The sequence below is a fragment of the Melopsittacus undulatus genome, chromosome 13 (genome assembly GCF_012275295.1).
Source record: "Melopsittacus undulatus isolate bMelUnd1 chromosome 13, bMelUnd1.mat.Z, whole genome shotgun sequence".
In the NCBI taxonomy this organism is placed as follows: domain Eukaryota; kingdom Metazoa; phylum Chordata; class Aves; order Psittaciformes; family Psittaculidae; genus Melopsittacus; species Melopsittacus undulatus.
In genome coordinates, this window is record NC_047539.1 from 405,061 (window position 1) to 419,297 (window position 14,237).

Sequence of the window (14,237 nt, forward strand, 5' to 3'; positions counted from 1 at the left end):
CCCATCAGTGTCAATGCCTCGCTCTGCCAACTTATTTTGCTTTTGTGACATTTTATAGAGGTTTAAAATTGCTTAAGGTTATTACTGTAACTGAAATACAGCAATTTGCTATGGTTATCTTAACCTAAAACGGTAGGTTTTCTCACTTGCTGTTAAAAGTTTGGATCACTTCACAAAACCAAAAGAGAGAATATTTTCTGTAAAATCTGAGGATGAAAGGAACAGAGCATGAAATGAGAAAGAGGACTTGAAAGAGAACTTCAACGGCTATTCCGAATCATCATCTGAGAATCCCTTTATTTGCATGCAGTCATTCCCAGAGGAGACCATGAAACTGCATGAGACCTGTTGTATTTCATGGTACAATGTCTTGTTCTGGAGTTACAGCACTGTAACAAGGAGCTTATCCCACACACAATCTGCATCTTATGCAATTACATCAAAGAGAATATTTTGGGGACAGACTCTCAGCTGATTTACCCTCTGTTTTCAAACCCATTGTGGGAAATCAGGCGAACATGTAATTTTTTTACCTAAGTTCACAGGTGAATGAATTGAAAAGCCAGGAAGAATGATCACTGCTCTTAGCCTCATCCCCTTAGATAAAATGTCTTTATATTTCACCCAGTGCTGAGGACAGGACATGGCCAATGTGCTAGAACTTCCACCAGTATGAACCCTAACCCTAATGCAAACATCCCTTTCACTTGCACTAATAATTCCCCCTTCCTGCAGAAGGCCTATATTAATCTCAAAGAGTTTGCATTCACACTGAAGAGGCAGAGACTCCTTTTTTTACTACCAAAGGTACTTACACATTTCCAGTATACTTTCTAGATCAGTAAAGCAGACTGTAAAGCTGTGATAACAGATGAGCCGTCTGTTGTACAAACCCAAAAGCTGAAACAAGCATAGAAATCTGGTTTTGTTTGTAGATCTGAAAAAAGGCTGCTTTCTGGAGGAATTTGTGTGGGGGAGTGAGAGCAATAGCTCTTCTGGAACAGCCCTTTTTTTAATGGGAATACTTATTTCTGCTTTTTAAAGTGAATATTTGAAACTAAGTATTTCTAATGGAAATCATGCCTGTGCAGGAACACTTCCATTGAGCAAAATTCACCTACTGCGGATGCAGATGTTCAGGCAAAACAGAAAAGCTTCCCTTTCTGCTCCTATACACCATGGATCTCGAGTGAAGAAAGTCACACAGATAAAAGTGCAGTTTTGATGGCAAAGCTACAACTGAACTTCTTCATATCTCTGACACACATATTTTTTCCAGTAAAAGGCTACAACAAAGACATGGCCCGATTTGCATAAGAGGCACATACACTTCTGAATCTCTTTCTTGTTGATGTGAAGTGCTCATTTGGAAAGATAGAATGGGAAAACTGAAGAAAGAAGGTTCTGGGTAATGAATAAGGATCTTAACCATAAGGACAAGAGTGAAAATATCTATTTCAAGTTCTAGGAAATACTCTGAAGTCACAGAAAGAGTTTATGCTATTGTATATATTTTTCCTGCATGACTTCACCATTCTCTTTATTTAGCAAAGCCTTTTCTCATCTCTTTTTCTCATATTGCTCTTTCTATTTTGTTATCCCAGCCATTTGTTATGTGCCTGCATTTTTTGAAGTGGAATTCTCAAATGATCAGTGGGTGAGAGAGTAAAGAGATCATCCTCATCAGCATGAGTTGATTATTGGATATATGTGCACAGGGGCAAACAGCATTAGCAAATGTAAATAGGAAGTGTGATACAGGAAGGAGCTTGGTGAATAGAAGGAAGCACTTACAGCAATTTTGTCAGAAGTCACAAATAAACTTCATCACAAACAGGACTGAATTAAAGAGATCTGGGCACTGTGTGTCTTCTGTTCACATGCTTAAAGTATTTAGGGGAAAAGAAAAGATCAAATATCTAATTACAGTCTTCTGATGCACAGCCCAGTAGGCTCTGGCACTCTCAGAAGGAAGAAGGACTGAGTTAAGGATCTATGCACATTTTCCATTATTTATTTTATAGGGAAACAAACATTCACAGTTTCCAAAGCTACATATTATACACTTTTTTCTTTGTGTGTCTTGTTTTATTTTTTTGAAGACTATTTGCTTCTCAAAGAAAAAGAAAAAAATCAAAGTCTTCTGGGCAAAAAAGAATAACCATTTGCCTTGACATAGGAGTCTAAATGTCACCTCTTGTTCTCCCTGGCATCAATTCCTTCTACAGGCACAAATACTTTCGTTTTTTAATTATCTGTGAAATCTATGGAACATTTTGGTTTTCCACTGGGTTTGCTCTTCCTATAGTGCTGGCTTGGAGGAAAACAGGTGAGTTGAAATGAGCAGTGCTCTATAGCTATGATGAGAAACATCACTAGCTCAGCCAAACTAAGCTCCAAAGGTCCGGAATGCAGCTCAGCTCCCTGGGTCCATTTTCATCTGGTACAAATCTGAACACTTTTATTTTTTGCATGGTGATGAGGCACAGTTGATGTTGGCCTGACTCACTTTGTCCCACAAATGGCATTTAGGACTGAATCATCCAACCTTTCCGAACACTATGCCAGTTTACACCAGCTGAGAATGTGACCGAAAGCATTTTCTCTTTTTGACATCATGCTATAGGAAGGATTTGATGTGTGGTATAATGATGGAGACAAACAAAGTCTGTCATTGAACTTGGAAGTAAGTTATAAACTCCTGGAGCTTCTGGAAAGGTTAGAAGACTCCATCCCAGCTTCCATCAGATGGACTAAGTGAGTCATTTCCAGACTAGAGGTGAAAACATGCAGAGGGGAGAGACATAAAAATCCCCACAAGGATGTTAACTCCATGAACATAAAAAGAAGTTCTGATTAAAAGGTCAGTATGGCTGCTTTTAGAGAGAAATATTCCAGGATTTTTTAATATGGAGAAATATTACTTATTAACATTAACTGTCGTTTGAAATGGCTGTTTGAGCCAACAGAAAAATTATTTCAAAACCTTCCAATGTCTAAATTTTGGAAGCATATGAATAGAAGTTAAACCTCAAAGACATTCACGGAATTGATTTAATGGTTTGTTCTGTAATGATCAACATTACCCTCGGGTCTAATAAGTAAACATTATGCTCTGTTGTGGTGATGAACTAAAACAATTGTCTAATGTTAGCAGTGCAGTGGGGGTAGGGACAAGGTTGACCTTTTCCACCAAGGAAAAATAAAAGTATTCCTCTCTCATCTTCATTTTGGAGCATGATACTGCATTCTTAATTTGCCCCAAACTCCAACTGGCTTTCAGCATCCAAGGAATGTAGAACTGGACACAGGGTGGCAAGCTACAGATTTTGTATGCAGTATATTGTTACAGATAGTGGTGGGAAATACAACATTTCATGGGCTTTGTATTATCAGAGGGTTGTCTTTCATGCTTGTGATTTCACTACTGTGTGATCTGGCCTATTTGGCAACAGGCTACATTTTATTCTGATTGTTTGAGTCACTTCTGATGTGTTTCTCTGACTGTTCTTCCCCAGCTGGTTGGATAATGTTAACCCAAAAGCAATAGGGATGACTGTTAACCCTCTGTTCTTTCAGATTGTTTGTTACATCCGCATGTGTTTTAGTTACATTGAAAGTTTAGTGAAAAGGTTGTTTCTTTGCTTTGTTTTTACATACTGTGTACCAGAATAGGACTCTCATACCCACTGCGTTACTGTCATAGAAAAGCATACTGGTAATGGCTAGAAATACCTTGTGTGAATTTTGTATTTTCAACTAACTTTTGTGAGACATTGGTAGTTGCAGATAACGTCATAGAAAACTCCACCTTAGAGGTTCTGGTCAAAGGTTTAGCTTTCATTTACCTTATGACAACATTAGCAGAATTAATTGGTGCAAATACAGTTTTGTAGCTCATGGTTCCCTGATAAATTTCCTATACATATTATGCTTTATAAAAATCTACCTGTAGTGGAAATATAGACCCCAAATTACTGAGGTTATATAAGTATATAGATAAATCTAGGCATATAAAGCATTTCACTAGAACCATAGGTCAGATCTCTTCATCCACTGCCCTGATCTGGTAATATTTATCTCATTTACCTGAGGGTCTCCTTACACCCTCTGACAGTGCAATGAGGATTAACGTGTGCAATTAGCACTTCAAGTACTTTTACCTGGCTTTGGTGGTGTAACAGTTTGTGAATACAAATGAGGTCCTGCCTCCTTATTTAAAATATAGTCATATTGACAATAACTGTCATCTTATTACCAGTATTATTTGCTTTGGCTCCCACCATATGTAGTGGAATTTTACAGCAAGTTATTGTCTAGAAGCAGAAGGCTCTGACGGTGAACATGTAACAAGGAAAATGTCCTCACTAAAACCATGTCCCAGAGTTAATTAAATTGATCACTTTGGTTAAAAGGGGGCTAGGTTTCCCATTTTAGACAAGCACTCTCAGTTAGGCACCAGACATTCGTTTTCATTTTACATATGGAGTTAATCTACAAAGACTCATGTGTTGATTTATATCCAAACCTTCAAAAAAGGCTATCTAATAGTCTACATGTGATTATATTTCCATTGCCTCTTGCAGTGTCTGAAGACAATAACATCTCTTTTTAGTATACAAATACATTCATACAATAGTCCAGTCTTTTAACTCTGGCTTACAAAGCTAAATGTTTTCTCTGCCTGACAGCTCTTCTGCCTCTTAAAATACTGCAAAATATATAGCTTTTAAGCTGTTCTTTAAACCTGTGCAATTATTAATATTACTATTATTCTTTTAAAAGGATTTGAAATAAACTTACTAGTCTGCCTTTATGTGGCCTTTTCCTTCTGGGTCGAAAATCTTAAAAGCATTCAGAATGGTTTCTTCTGGGTCCGTGCCTAAAATTAATGAAATATAATTTAGCAGCCTGGATGTGTTTCTATAGCTTCTGAATACTTGCTAAGTAATTGCATTCACTGGAAAACAGAGCAAAATGGAAAATTCTGCAGTTGTAGGTTTGAAGACAAAGGTTCCTTCAGTCGGCAGCATTTGTCATGTCAGATAAACAATAGAGGTGAATAGTTCAATGCTCAGAAGCTTAAAAATAATAACTCATATCCATTCTATGTCTGCAGGAGAGAAAACTTCCAGGAACTGGTCTCCAATATCAGTACCCAGAGGATTAGTGGCTTTCAGAAATGAAAATATAACAAACTGCTTCCCTCACTGGTTTCCTTTAATCTTGTACTGGACCTTCCTTGTAAAAACACTTTGTGATGTTACTTGCTCTTCACTGTATAGGAAAGGGGTTATTTTCTTCACTAAAGGAAATGGAGTTCATCCTAAAATCAGAATGACAAAAGAATGCAATGGAAACAGCATGATCAATGTAAAATGGTGCTCTCCACTTACATTATGTAGTGCACTTCCACTGAAGGATCTCTTCATTAGTGTTACTTATAGAAACAGGATGGCTTAAAGCACCAGACTATGGCTCCAAGATTTTGCTTTAAGCTGGGCCACAGACTGTTGGTATGACTTTAATTTCCCTGCTCCTCTGTTCCCAGCAGTAAAATGATAGTAATAGCCTTCCTTTTCTTCCATCCTTTATCTGTCCCATCTATTTAGACTGGGGAAAAAAATGGGTCAGGGACTAGCTTTCAGAGTGCCTGAATCTTGGCTGGGGTTTCTGACTATTCTGTAACACTGCAGATTGTCAGTACACTCACTGTCAGTTTCAACCCACACCAAAGATACACTGTATACTCTGTCACTTTGCCAGTGTTACAAAATATTATGGTAGTATATATAATAAAAATCATTGTAACTGTAGGAAACTGAATTTACAGGCAGATTGACAGACCCAGGGACAAACAAAACTTCTTGGAATACTGAAATGTTGAAAGAGCAGTTAAAACATGGTAATAACATGAAGAACTGCAATTTCAAAGTCTGGCAGAGACAACCATGATAGAACCCAGTCAAGGTCCCCTGCTCTCATGACTACATGCACTCGTGATGCCATCTTAGTTTTCTTTGTTTAAAAGGTTTAATAAGGATTATTAATAGTACTTTAGTGGATATAATAATGAATAAACCTAATGGCACTGACCATGTATATTCTTTTGCCATGTTACGGGCAATGCATTCAAACTGCAATGAATATATGATCAATACAAAGAGCACTGGCATTTAATGAGCATTTTCATTGTCCCATGAAGTGAAGCATCTTCCAGCGCGGAGGAAAGGTCGCATTTAAAGTAGTCACCACTGTGGGGGGGATTTTTTTTGTTCTTACTGTGTTTTACATTTTCTACTCTGTCATATCCTTGGACTTTGGCTTTGAAGAGAAGCAATGCAGCAGGCATTCTTTATTGATTAGCTGGTAAATAAAGTGGTTTCTTTGATGTGCGGCATCTCTGTTTTCTGTACAAATTGTATTATTCTGACTCCCTGTAGAAACAGCTCCATGTGGTTGGCATTAACATAAACCTCGTTTTGTTAGCTGTTCATCTGGCATCATAATCTCAATATACAAAGCTAAAGCTCGTCCTGAAAATCCCAGCTTCCCCTTTATGACAGAAATCAATTATAGCACAACAAATTTTACTTAGAAAGCACCTTTCACCAAATTCTCTGAGTGGTACTTAGCTAATAAAGAGTGTTGCAAAATTGCCATATCCACTTCCTCTAGCCCTTTCTCCCTTTCTAATTGCACTACAAAGGCTCTTCATCCCAATTAGTTTTGATTGGGAATGTGCAGTCTTTTGGCTCTGCTTCCTTTGCATGACAAACCCAACCAGAAGGGCATGACAAGCACAGCTGTGATTTTCCCTTCACCAAATGGAAATTAAAAAAAACCTTCCTCCTCTGCTGGTAGCCAACAGGAAACTTGCAGACAAGAGGGGTATGCTTCACCATTCACCTTCCTGTTTTGGCGCTGCTTTTAGGCCACACAATTGGCAGGGCCAGACTCTTTGCCAGCTTCAGCCATGGTAGGACACAAGAGGGAAGAGGGGAAATGAAGAAGAACGAATTTCTATGCTCTGTGTGATGGTAAGCATCACAAATAGACAGGAATAGGTAGCAGGGCACCCCACAAGAAATAGTCACATGTCCCAGGAGGAAGATTATGGAGAAAAAGGCACTACGTATTCTGCAAGCTGACATTGGGAATGTAAAGGTGGAGGAGCCACTGTGACCAAGTCATATTGTTGTCTGGGTAATAATATCCTCTCTTCAATGTCAGTCTACAGCCTTTGCCATCACTTCTTATGCTTCCCAGACATGTCTTGTTCCCTAGCAATTGTGTATTTCTTTGAGAACTAGAACTAGCTACGTTAATTGTTTCTTTCAGACCTCTCTGTTTCCTATTCTAAGTGTGGAAAGCCCTTCACTGAAATTGTGCTCAGCAATAAAAAGACAGAGGCCAGTAGCAACACAATGAATGTTTTTTCAGAAGATGGGATCAGATTTTTCTAGTCTTCTGCTCACTGACAAATTTCTGGAATGTGCTTGGCTAAGGCCAACCTTGCTTTGAAGGTCAAGGCTTTCCCTTATCTCTAATGCATATAGGAAAATGACCAGAGGTTTCCCTTGGCCTCTCCCACTCTCTCTCTTGCTCTTTCTAGCCATTAACAGTATAAGAGACACAACTAAATTACTAGCTCCTTTAACAAATTTAGTACCCATATTTCCTGGACTTCCTACATTGATCCCTATGTATTCTGTGGCATTGGGCAAAATCCCTCTCCCTTCTCAATGTAAATCTACTGAAATTATTTCAATTTCGCCCCTCTATTAAGAGTTATACAGTTTCCAAGGGAAACCAAGGCTGGGCCACTGGGTTACAACTCCTACAGAAAATGAGAGAAGGCCATATTGCTCCTTCATGCCCTGTAACTGCAGGAATGAGGCAGAGGTTATGTCTGTTATTGAGCCAAACGTGGGCAGAAGGTTTAAAATACTTTCAAACCAGCTAACACTGGGAGTGATACCACTATAGCATGAGCAATAGACTCAATTCAGCCTAGGAACCCACTGACAGTGAGTAACTCATCTGCACTGTGCTCCAGGCTGCTGTGATTTCATTATTTTCTGGACCTCAATTTACCACTTTCATGTCAGCTTATGTAAGCTGAAATCAACACCTTTGAATTGTCCTCTGGACCGTCCCATAGCCTTTTGATACTTCAGCTCTGTCTGCAATAATGGAGATCACTCCTTGCCTTTAAGCATTCTTCTGTGGATACCTTATTATAATTTGCAAGGTGCTGAGATATTTCAGTGCTGAGGATCTTTGACAGATACCTCTCCAATCCCCCAAAGGTACTTACCTTTCAGCTTTTCCCCAAACATAGTAAGAAAGACAGTGAAGTTAATAGGACCTGGCGCCTCCTTCACCATGGCTTCAAGCTCTTCATTCTTGACATTCAGACGACCTGCAGCAGAGATCATTTTTCATAATAAATCACAAATTGTGTTTCAAAAAACGATTCCCATTCATCTCCTCCCACTGGGGAGCTCAGGGCTCTGTGCAACTTTGCTAATAACATGGTAGAACACAACTCCAGAATACCCCGGTGTGAAACAAATTGGCAGAGCTGGCTCTAAGATCAAAGGGTGACTGAAGGAGTAAGAAGGATAAATAATACAGACGTGGCCAGCAGTGGACGAAAGAAGGGGCACTTCCAAATAAACTGGTTTTCATTTGGTTTTTTTTTTTACCTCAGGTGAAACACAGGCCCCACTGATATTAATATAACAGAGTTCAAAGTGACTGAAGTGAGTCCAAGGTCTCAGACTTTGCCCTCCTATATATTAAGAGTAGAGAGCAGATGGACGAGTTGAATAGTTGTATCCTTTCCTCACCCTTGTGCAGTCCTGTGCCTTCCCCATCCTTGCAGTCCCATCTCTTCCCCATCCTTACACAGTGCTATTGATGAGAACTTAGCCCCTGGCAGCTCTACTCAAACTGAGTGGCAATTTGCTGTGATGGTACTTTATAGGCATTGGAAGACTTCCCTGAACAGGAAAGATACCAGAACTTGGCCTTAAGAAGTAAATATTTCAGAGTAACAATAGCTACAGGCCAAAGTTTGCAAACCTCATTGTCACAATATGTTACGGGAAAGAAAGAGAGAAAGAGAGAAAGAGAGAAAGAGAGAAAGAGAGAAAGAGAGAAAGAGAGAAAGAGAGAAAGAGAGAAAGAGAGAAAGAGAGAAAGAGAGAAAGAGAGAAAGAGAGAAAGAGAGAAAGAGAGAAAGAGAGAAAGAGAGAAAGAGAGAAAGAGAGAAAGAGAGAAAGAGAGAAAGAGAGAAAGAGAGAAAGAGAGAAAGAGAGAAAGAGAGAAAGAAAGAAAGAAAGAAAGAAAGAAAGAAAGAAAGAAAGAAAGAAAGAAAGAAAGAAAGAAAGAAAGAAAGAAAGAAAGAAAGAAAGAAAGAAAGAAAGAAAGAAAGAAAGAAAGAAAGAAAGAAAGAAAGAAAGAAAGAAAGAAAGAAAGAAAGAAAGAAAGAAAGAAAGAAAGGAGATTCTGCTGGTGTCTGACTCTACCCCAGGGAGCTCTAAAGATTCTTATCAAACTCTTTTTAATAGGATCCAGATGGCAGAAGCCCAAATGCCTACATCACCGCTCAAGCCTCAAATGTTGCAACAAGGATACAACTCCAGGTTTGGGATCATGAGCATTTTGATTTTTCCTTTCCTTGGGAAGATTTGCTTTAATCTGCTTGATATTATCAAGATAGTGATGCGCATGGAATGGACAATTCCTAATCTCATGACATGCACATTCCACTTTACATAAAAGCCCAACAGCACAGAACCTCACATGAAGTCTTTCTACTTTCGTGTGGGCAGAGGGGCAGCTAGTCCATGACAACAATGTTAATCGGTAGATATTGCATGGCTCCTACATGAAAAAGGTGTAGCCTGTGAAGCCTGGATTCAGAGGCAAATCAGAAATGCCTGGCATGGACCCCTGCTTGGGTGGGCTTTGTATGACATAGCTGCAGGGGAAGGATCTGTGCCTTTGGAGCTGCACAGCTCTGCTGCACTCAGCAGAGAGTCCCAGGGAGACCTTCATTTTGCTTCTGAAAGAGGCTGCTCGGTAGGCTTTCCAGCTGGAGCCATGTAGTCAAATAGCAACTACCATAAAGGAGGAAAATCAAATTGAACAGTTTTCCTTTTGCCTCCTGTGTATCTCCTTACTTTCCCAGTGTAATTCTAATACAAACTTTTCTTCTGTGCTTGAAATTTAAACTGCGTTTCTTTTAAGTACTGAATTCTTATTGCCAGTTTACCTAGTGCAGCAAATGTGTCTCTCAAGTCTGCTTTGTCAATAAAGCCATCCCTGTTCTGATCCATGATGGTAAAAGCCTGTTGGAAGAAAAAAGGAATATTTACTGCCATTGCTATGTTGCATCGGATAATGCTACAGTCCCAAATACCAGTCCAGGGGGGTATTATATTTATGCTGTGAAAAAGAATCACTTCCTTTACTTCATCCACATCATGCCACATCATTGCACTTTCCTCACTTTTAACACATTGCTGTAGCTTGGCAAGGGGCTTGATTCAACCCACCCAAAGTTCTTCTTACTAAATTAATGTTCAGTGCAGTGTGTAGCTGGGCTGAAGCCAAGGCTGGCAGCTCCAGCCATTCAGGCCTTAACCCGTAAAAGTTTGAATTAGGGAGGCTTTAGTTAGGGAGGATTTAGTTTACTCTGTGTGTTTTGTACCTTTCCCATTCCTCATTCCTTTGTGCAGCTATCACAGTCTGTAAAACATTTAATTACTGTAGATATCTCTCTGGTATCAAGCTAAAGTGAGTTCCTTGTGGGCCCTAAAACGATCTATCACACAGAGATAGCTGCATTTTCAAAAGTACAGAGAAATGTAGGTTTCACAGTATTGTTTATTCCAAGTTTGTTTCCCTTTCCAATAAATTGTATCCTTCAGACTGTCCACTGTGCTCTGGCTGACCTTGATGTGCTGACCTTAAATCCTGCTGGTCAGGAAAAAAATTAACTTTTGAGAGAAAAAACACAGTTATCTCTCCATTTTCAGCCAACACAGGATTTCTGTGCTGTACCCATTATTTACTAAGCCAGCTAACTGCCCAGCTATTTACCTATTTGCATGTCTGTCTATTCCCTGCCATCACACTTTTAATGTTTCATTGATTTTGAAAGATTTTAATGACCTGAAATCCCCTTGGTTGTACTATGGGGAGTATTAGTAGAAGCAGGCATGTCTCTGAAGCTGGTTATCTGTCTGACACGCACATCAATATGAGAGTGTACCTTTACAATGACCAGGAATTATTCTGATTTCAGCATTAGTATGAAAGACAATGTTCTCCTGAGAATACAACCAGCCCACTGCAGCAGGAACTTGCAGAGTTTTAAAGTCTATTGCTCTACAGGGTGCACTTCTTTCCATGAGCATATTATATCAACATATCTTCAAGTAGTTTTACCTCCAGTTTCTTACAAAGCCCCACTGCTCACATTCCAGTTTGCCCATGTGATTACTTGCAACATGCATGTTCATAACCCTTCATTTACCTGCCAAACCATCACCTTATAAAAACCTAAGCCCAACTCTTTAGAGCTGTTTTCCTTCCTCTTGGGGGGGGGGGGGGGGGGGGGGAGGCTTGCCTTGAGTGGTGATCCCCACAATTTGGATGCAAACCAGAAGAAAATATAAAGAGCAAAGCAGAGCCCAGCAAGCTCACAGAAGGCAGGAAATGTGTTAGGTATGTGTTGTAATGGGTGAACTTAAAATAACGTAGTCACAGCAATGCTGAAACTTCTTCTGGTTGAAACCTCTAGATAAAAATGTCCTGATCAAAACCAGCTCTTCAGAAATCTTTGTCCCAGTAATGCTGGTTTTAGACACAACATGGTCTTGGTTTTCTCTGGACAACTCCCCTGCCTTATGCTTTTGCTATTATTCTGCCATCATTCTCCCAGAAATGATATTAAGGTAATATCTTACTTAAAATGGATCCAATATAGTATTCTGACCAGTTCACAAGCAGCAGACCTTGGAGAAAATACAACTGGGGGTTCATAGGATACAGAAAAGAGGTGAGAGAAGTTAATGTTCCCATTAACTGTGGAGAAGAGGTTTCAATTAATTTACCTGGGCCATGTTCACAATCCTTTGCATGCATTTTTAGTCTCATTCACTACTGAGCTTTACTGGTGTGAATCTTCATGAAAAGTCAAGTTGAAAGCAACAGTAGCTGTTTATCACATTGGAAATTGCTTTGGAGGTGTAAGTTAGCAAAAACAGAGAAAAAAAATCATATTTTAAACTGCTAAACCAGTGCAAAATGTGCTTGCCTCACAGACATTCTGAATGTCCACACAGAAAAAGAGCATAAACTTACCAAATTATGTCTTTAATATCCTCCAGCTTTTATACCAGCCCATTAGATTTACCTCCTCAAGGGTCAAAGATGCATGGTAATACCAAATTCTTTGGGAGCTTAAATATGCTTACTTAGTGAATCTCAACATGTTGTTTTGTTTTATTGGCTTTTATGGGAACACTCAGCTGAGGGCTTCTTGGTATTTTTCTTTCTAGTTTGTGGGCATTATTAGAAGGGCACAGGAGAATATTTTCTATTGCTATTGTGGAACAGTGCACTAATTAAAGCCCTGGTTCAATAAGGCACCTCTATTCAGGATAATACTTGAGAATGGAAGACTATTCTTATTGAAAACACCACTTAAACTTAACTTTAAACATGTGCTCAAGTGTTTTCCTGAATCAGAGCTACAGTGGATGAGATGATAATTTTACTTTATTTTTGGGAAGGGGCTTGGGGGCTTTTCAAGCAAGTCTGGAGCTTGAGACAGGAGAGCAAGGGAGAGACAGACGGAAGGAAAGAAAGAATGAAAGAAAGAATGAAGGAAAGAATAAACAAACACACAAGGAAAATGATATACCAGCCAAAACCACAGAGATGATTCAGAAAACAACTGTGTGTTCTATTAAAGCAGATGGAGAATTGAATAAGGATTACAAACAAAACCTATGTTATTCATTAGCGATGACAGGAGACTATAGAGAACAGCAGAATAGTGACCAACCTCTTTGAACTCCTGGATCTGGGTTTGTTCAAACATAGAGAAAACATTAGAACCACCTTCTATCTTCTTCTTTGCCTTTTTTGGAGCCTGTAACATATATAAGAAGATCAAATATATGTTACTTTATCATTAAACACCCGTGAAAACAAATTCCATCTTTAACAGAAGGAAAATACTGTCAAGTAATACAAGACGATTGTGTTTCATTATGACAAGCTTTTTAATTCAATCCCATATATATGCGTATGTATATATATAAATATATACATATGGGATAAAAAATGCTGGTTTAGTAACAGATGAATCTCTGAAGCTTTTTGTCATTCCCTTGCTCTGGCCTGGAAGCTGGCAGCTCAGATAAACAAGGACAGCTTGTCACTGTGCTGCCCTAAAAAAGTCAAGGGACCCAAAGCTGACTCTGAATGTCACAGCTGGTCCACTGTTTGCTTCCCCAAGGAACTGCCTGTTCCTTGGACAGAATCACCTATGCCAGACCATTTGATGCAGGAGATTACTCCCCCTTCTGCAGTGGGTTTTGAGAGCTCTGTACTAGAGGAGGAGTGATGTAAGCTTATAGTCTCACTTGGAGATGTGAGCTAAAATTCCCAACCTGCTCTTCTCCAGAAATATAAGCAATTCAGGTAAGTGGCTGCAGGTACTCCTTCTTCCCAGTGCCTATGCCGGGACAGGCAGTCAGGCACAAAATGAGGCCTTGCATAAAAACTCAGTTCAGGAGCTATAAAGGGAAATTACATCATTTCCTACTCACACAGAAAAATTAAGAAGCCTGCTCTGTCTGGACCACCACTGACTGAACAGATTCTTCCTACGTAGGAACCTTCTCTATTTGAAGAATAGTCTATATTCTTGCACCAACCTATGATACTACGTTACATTGCCTTACTAGCCCGTATAATTTTAATATTCAAGATAGTAATCTTAAATAAAAGGGCTGGACTGCTTTTATCGCTATACTATACTGTAGTCTGAAGACTGAGACAGAACGTTTGGGGAAAGAGCTAAAATGATATCTAAGAATCTAATGCTCAGTAAAAATCAGTTACAACTAGACTTCATTGCATATCTTTGAGTAAGGGCCCAACCAGCTTGCCTGAGACAATACAGTTCTTGTTCTGCAGTAAATAAGATC

General features: G+C 39.3%; 1 protein-coding gene across 8 annotated transcripts in view; it reads right to left on the reverse strand.

The window, feature by feature from the left end:
• Positions 1-14,237, reverse strand: part of MYL10 (myosin light chain 10) — a 63,912-nt gene that overhangs the window by 1,487 nt on the left and 48,188 nt on the right. For 7 of the 8 annotated variants that reach the window (XM_031055089.2, XM_031055090.1, XM_031055088.1 and 4 more), the window contains 4 exons: positions 13,088-13,174; positions 10,286-10,361; positions 8,321-8,425; positions 4,804-4,882 (listed from right to left, as the gene is read on the reverse strand). In XM_031055089.2, the coding sequence (XP_030910949.1) occupies positions 4,804-4,882; positions 8,321-8,425; positions 10,286-10,361; positions 13,088-13,123 (296 nt within the window). In that variant the 5' untranslated portion in view covers positions 13,124-13,174. Of the gene's footprint in view, positions 1-4,803; positions 4,883-8,320; positions 8,426-10,285; positions 10,362-13,087; positions 13,175-13,697; positions 13,752-14,237 lie in introns of those variants that run through there. The other variant, XM_031055091.2, reaches the window with a different exon arrangement.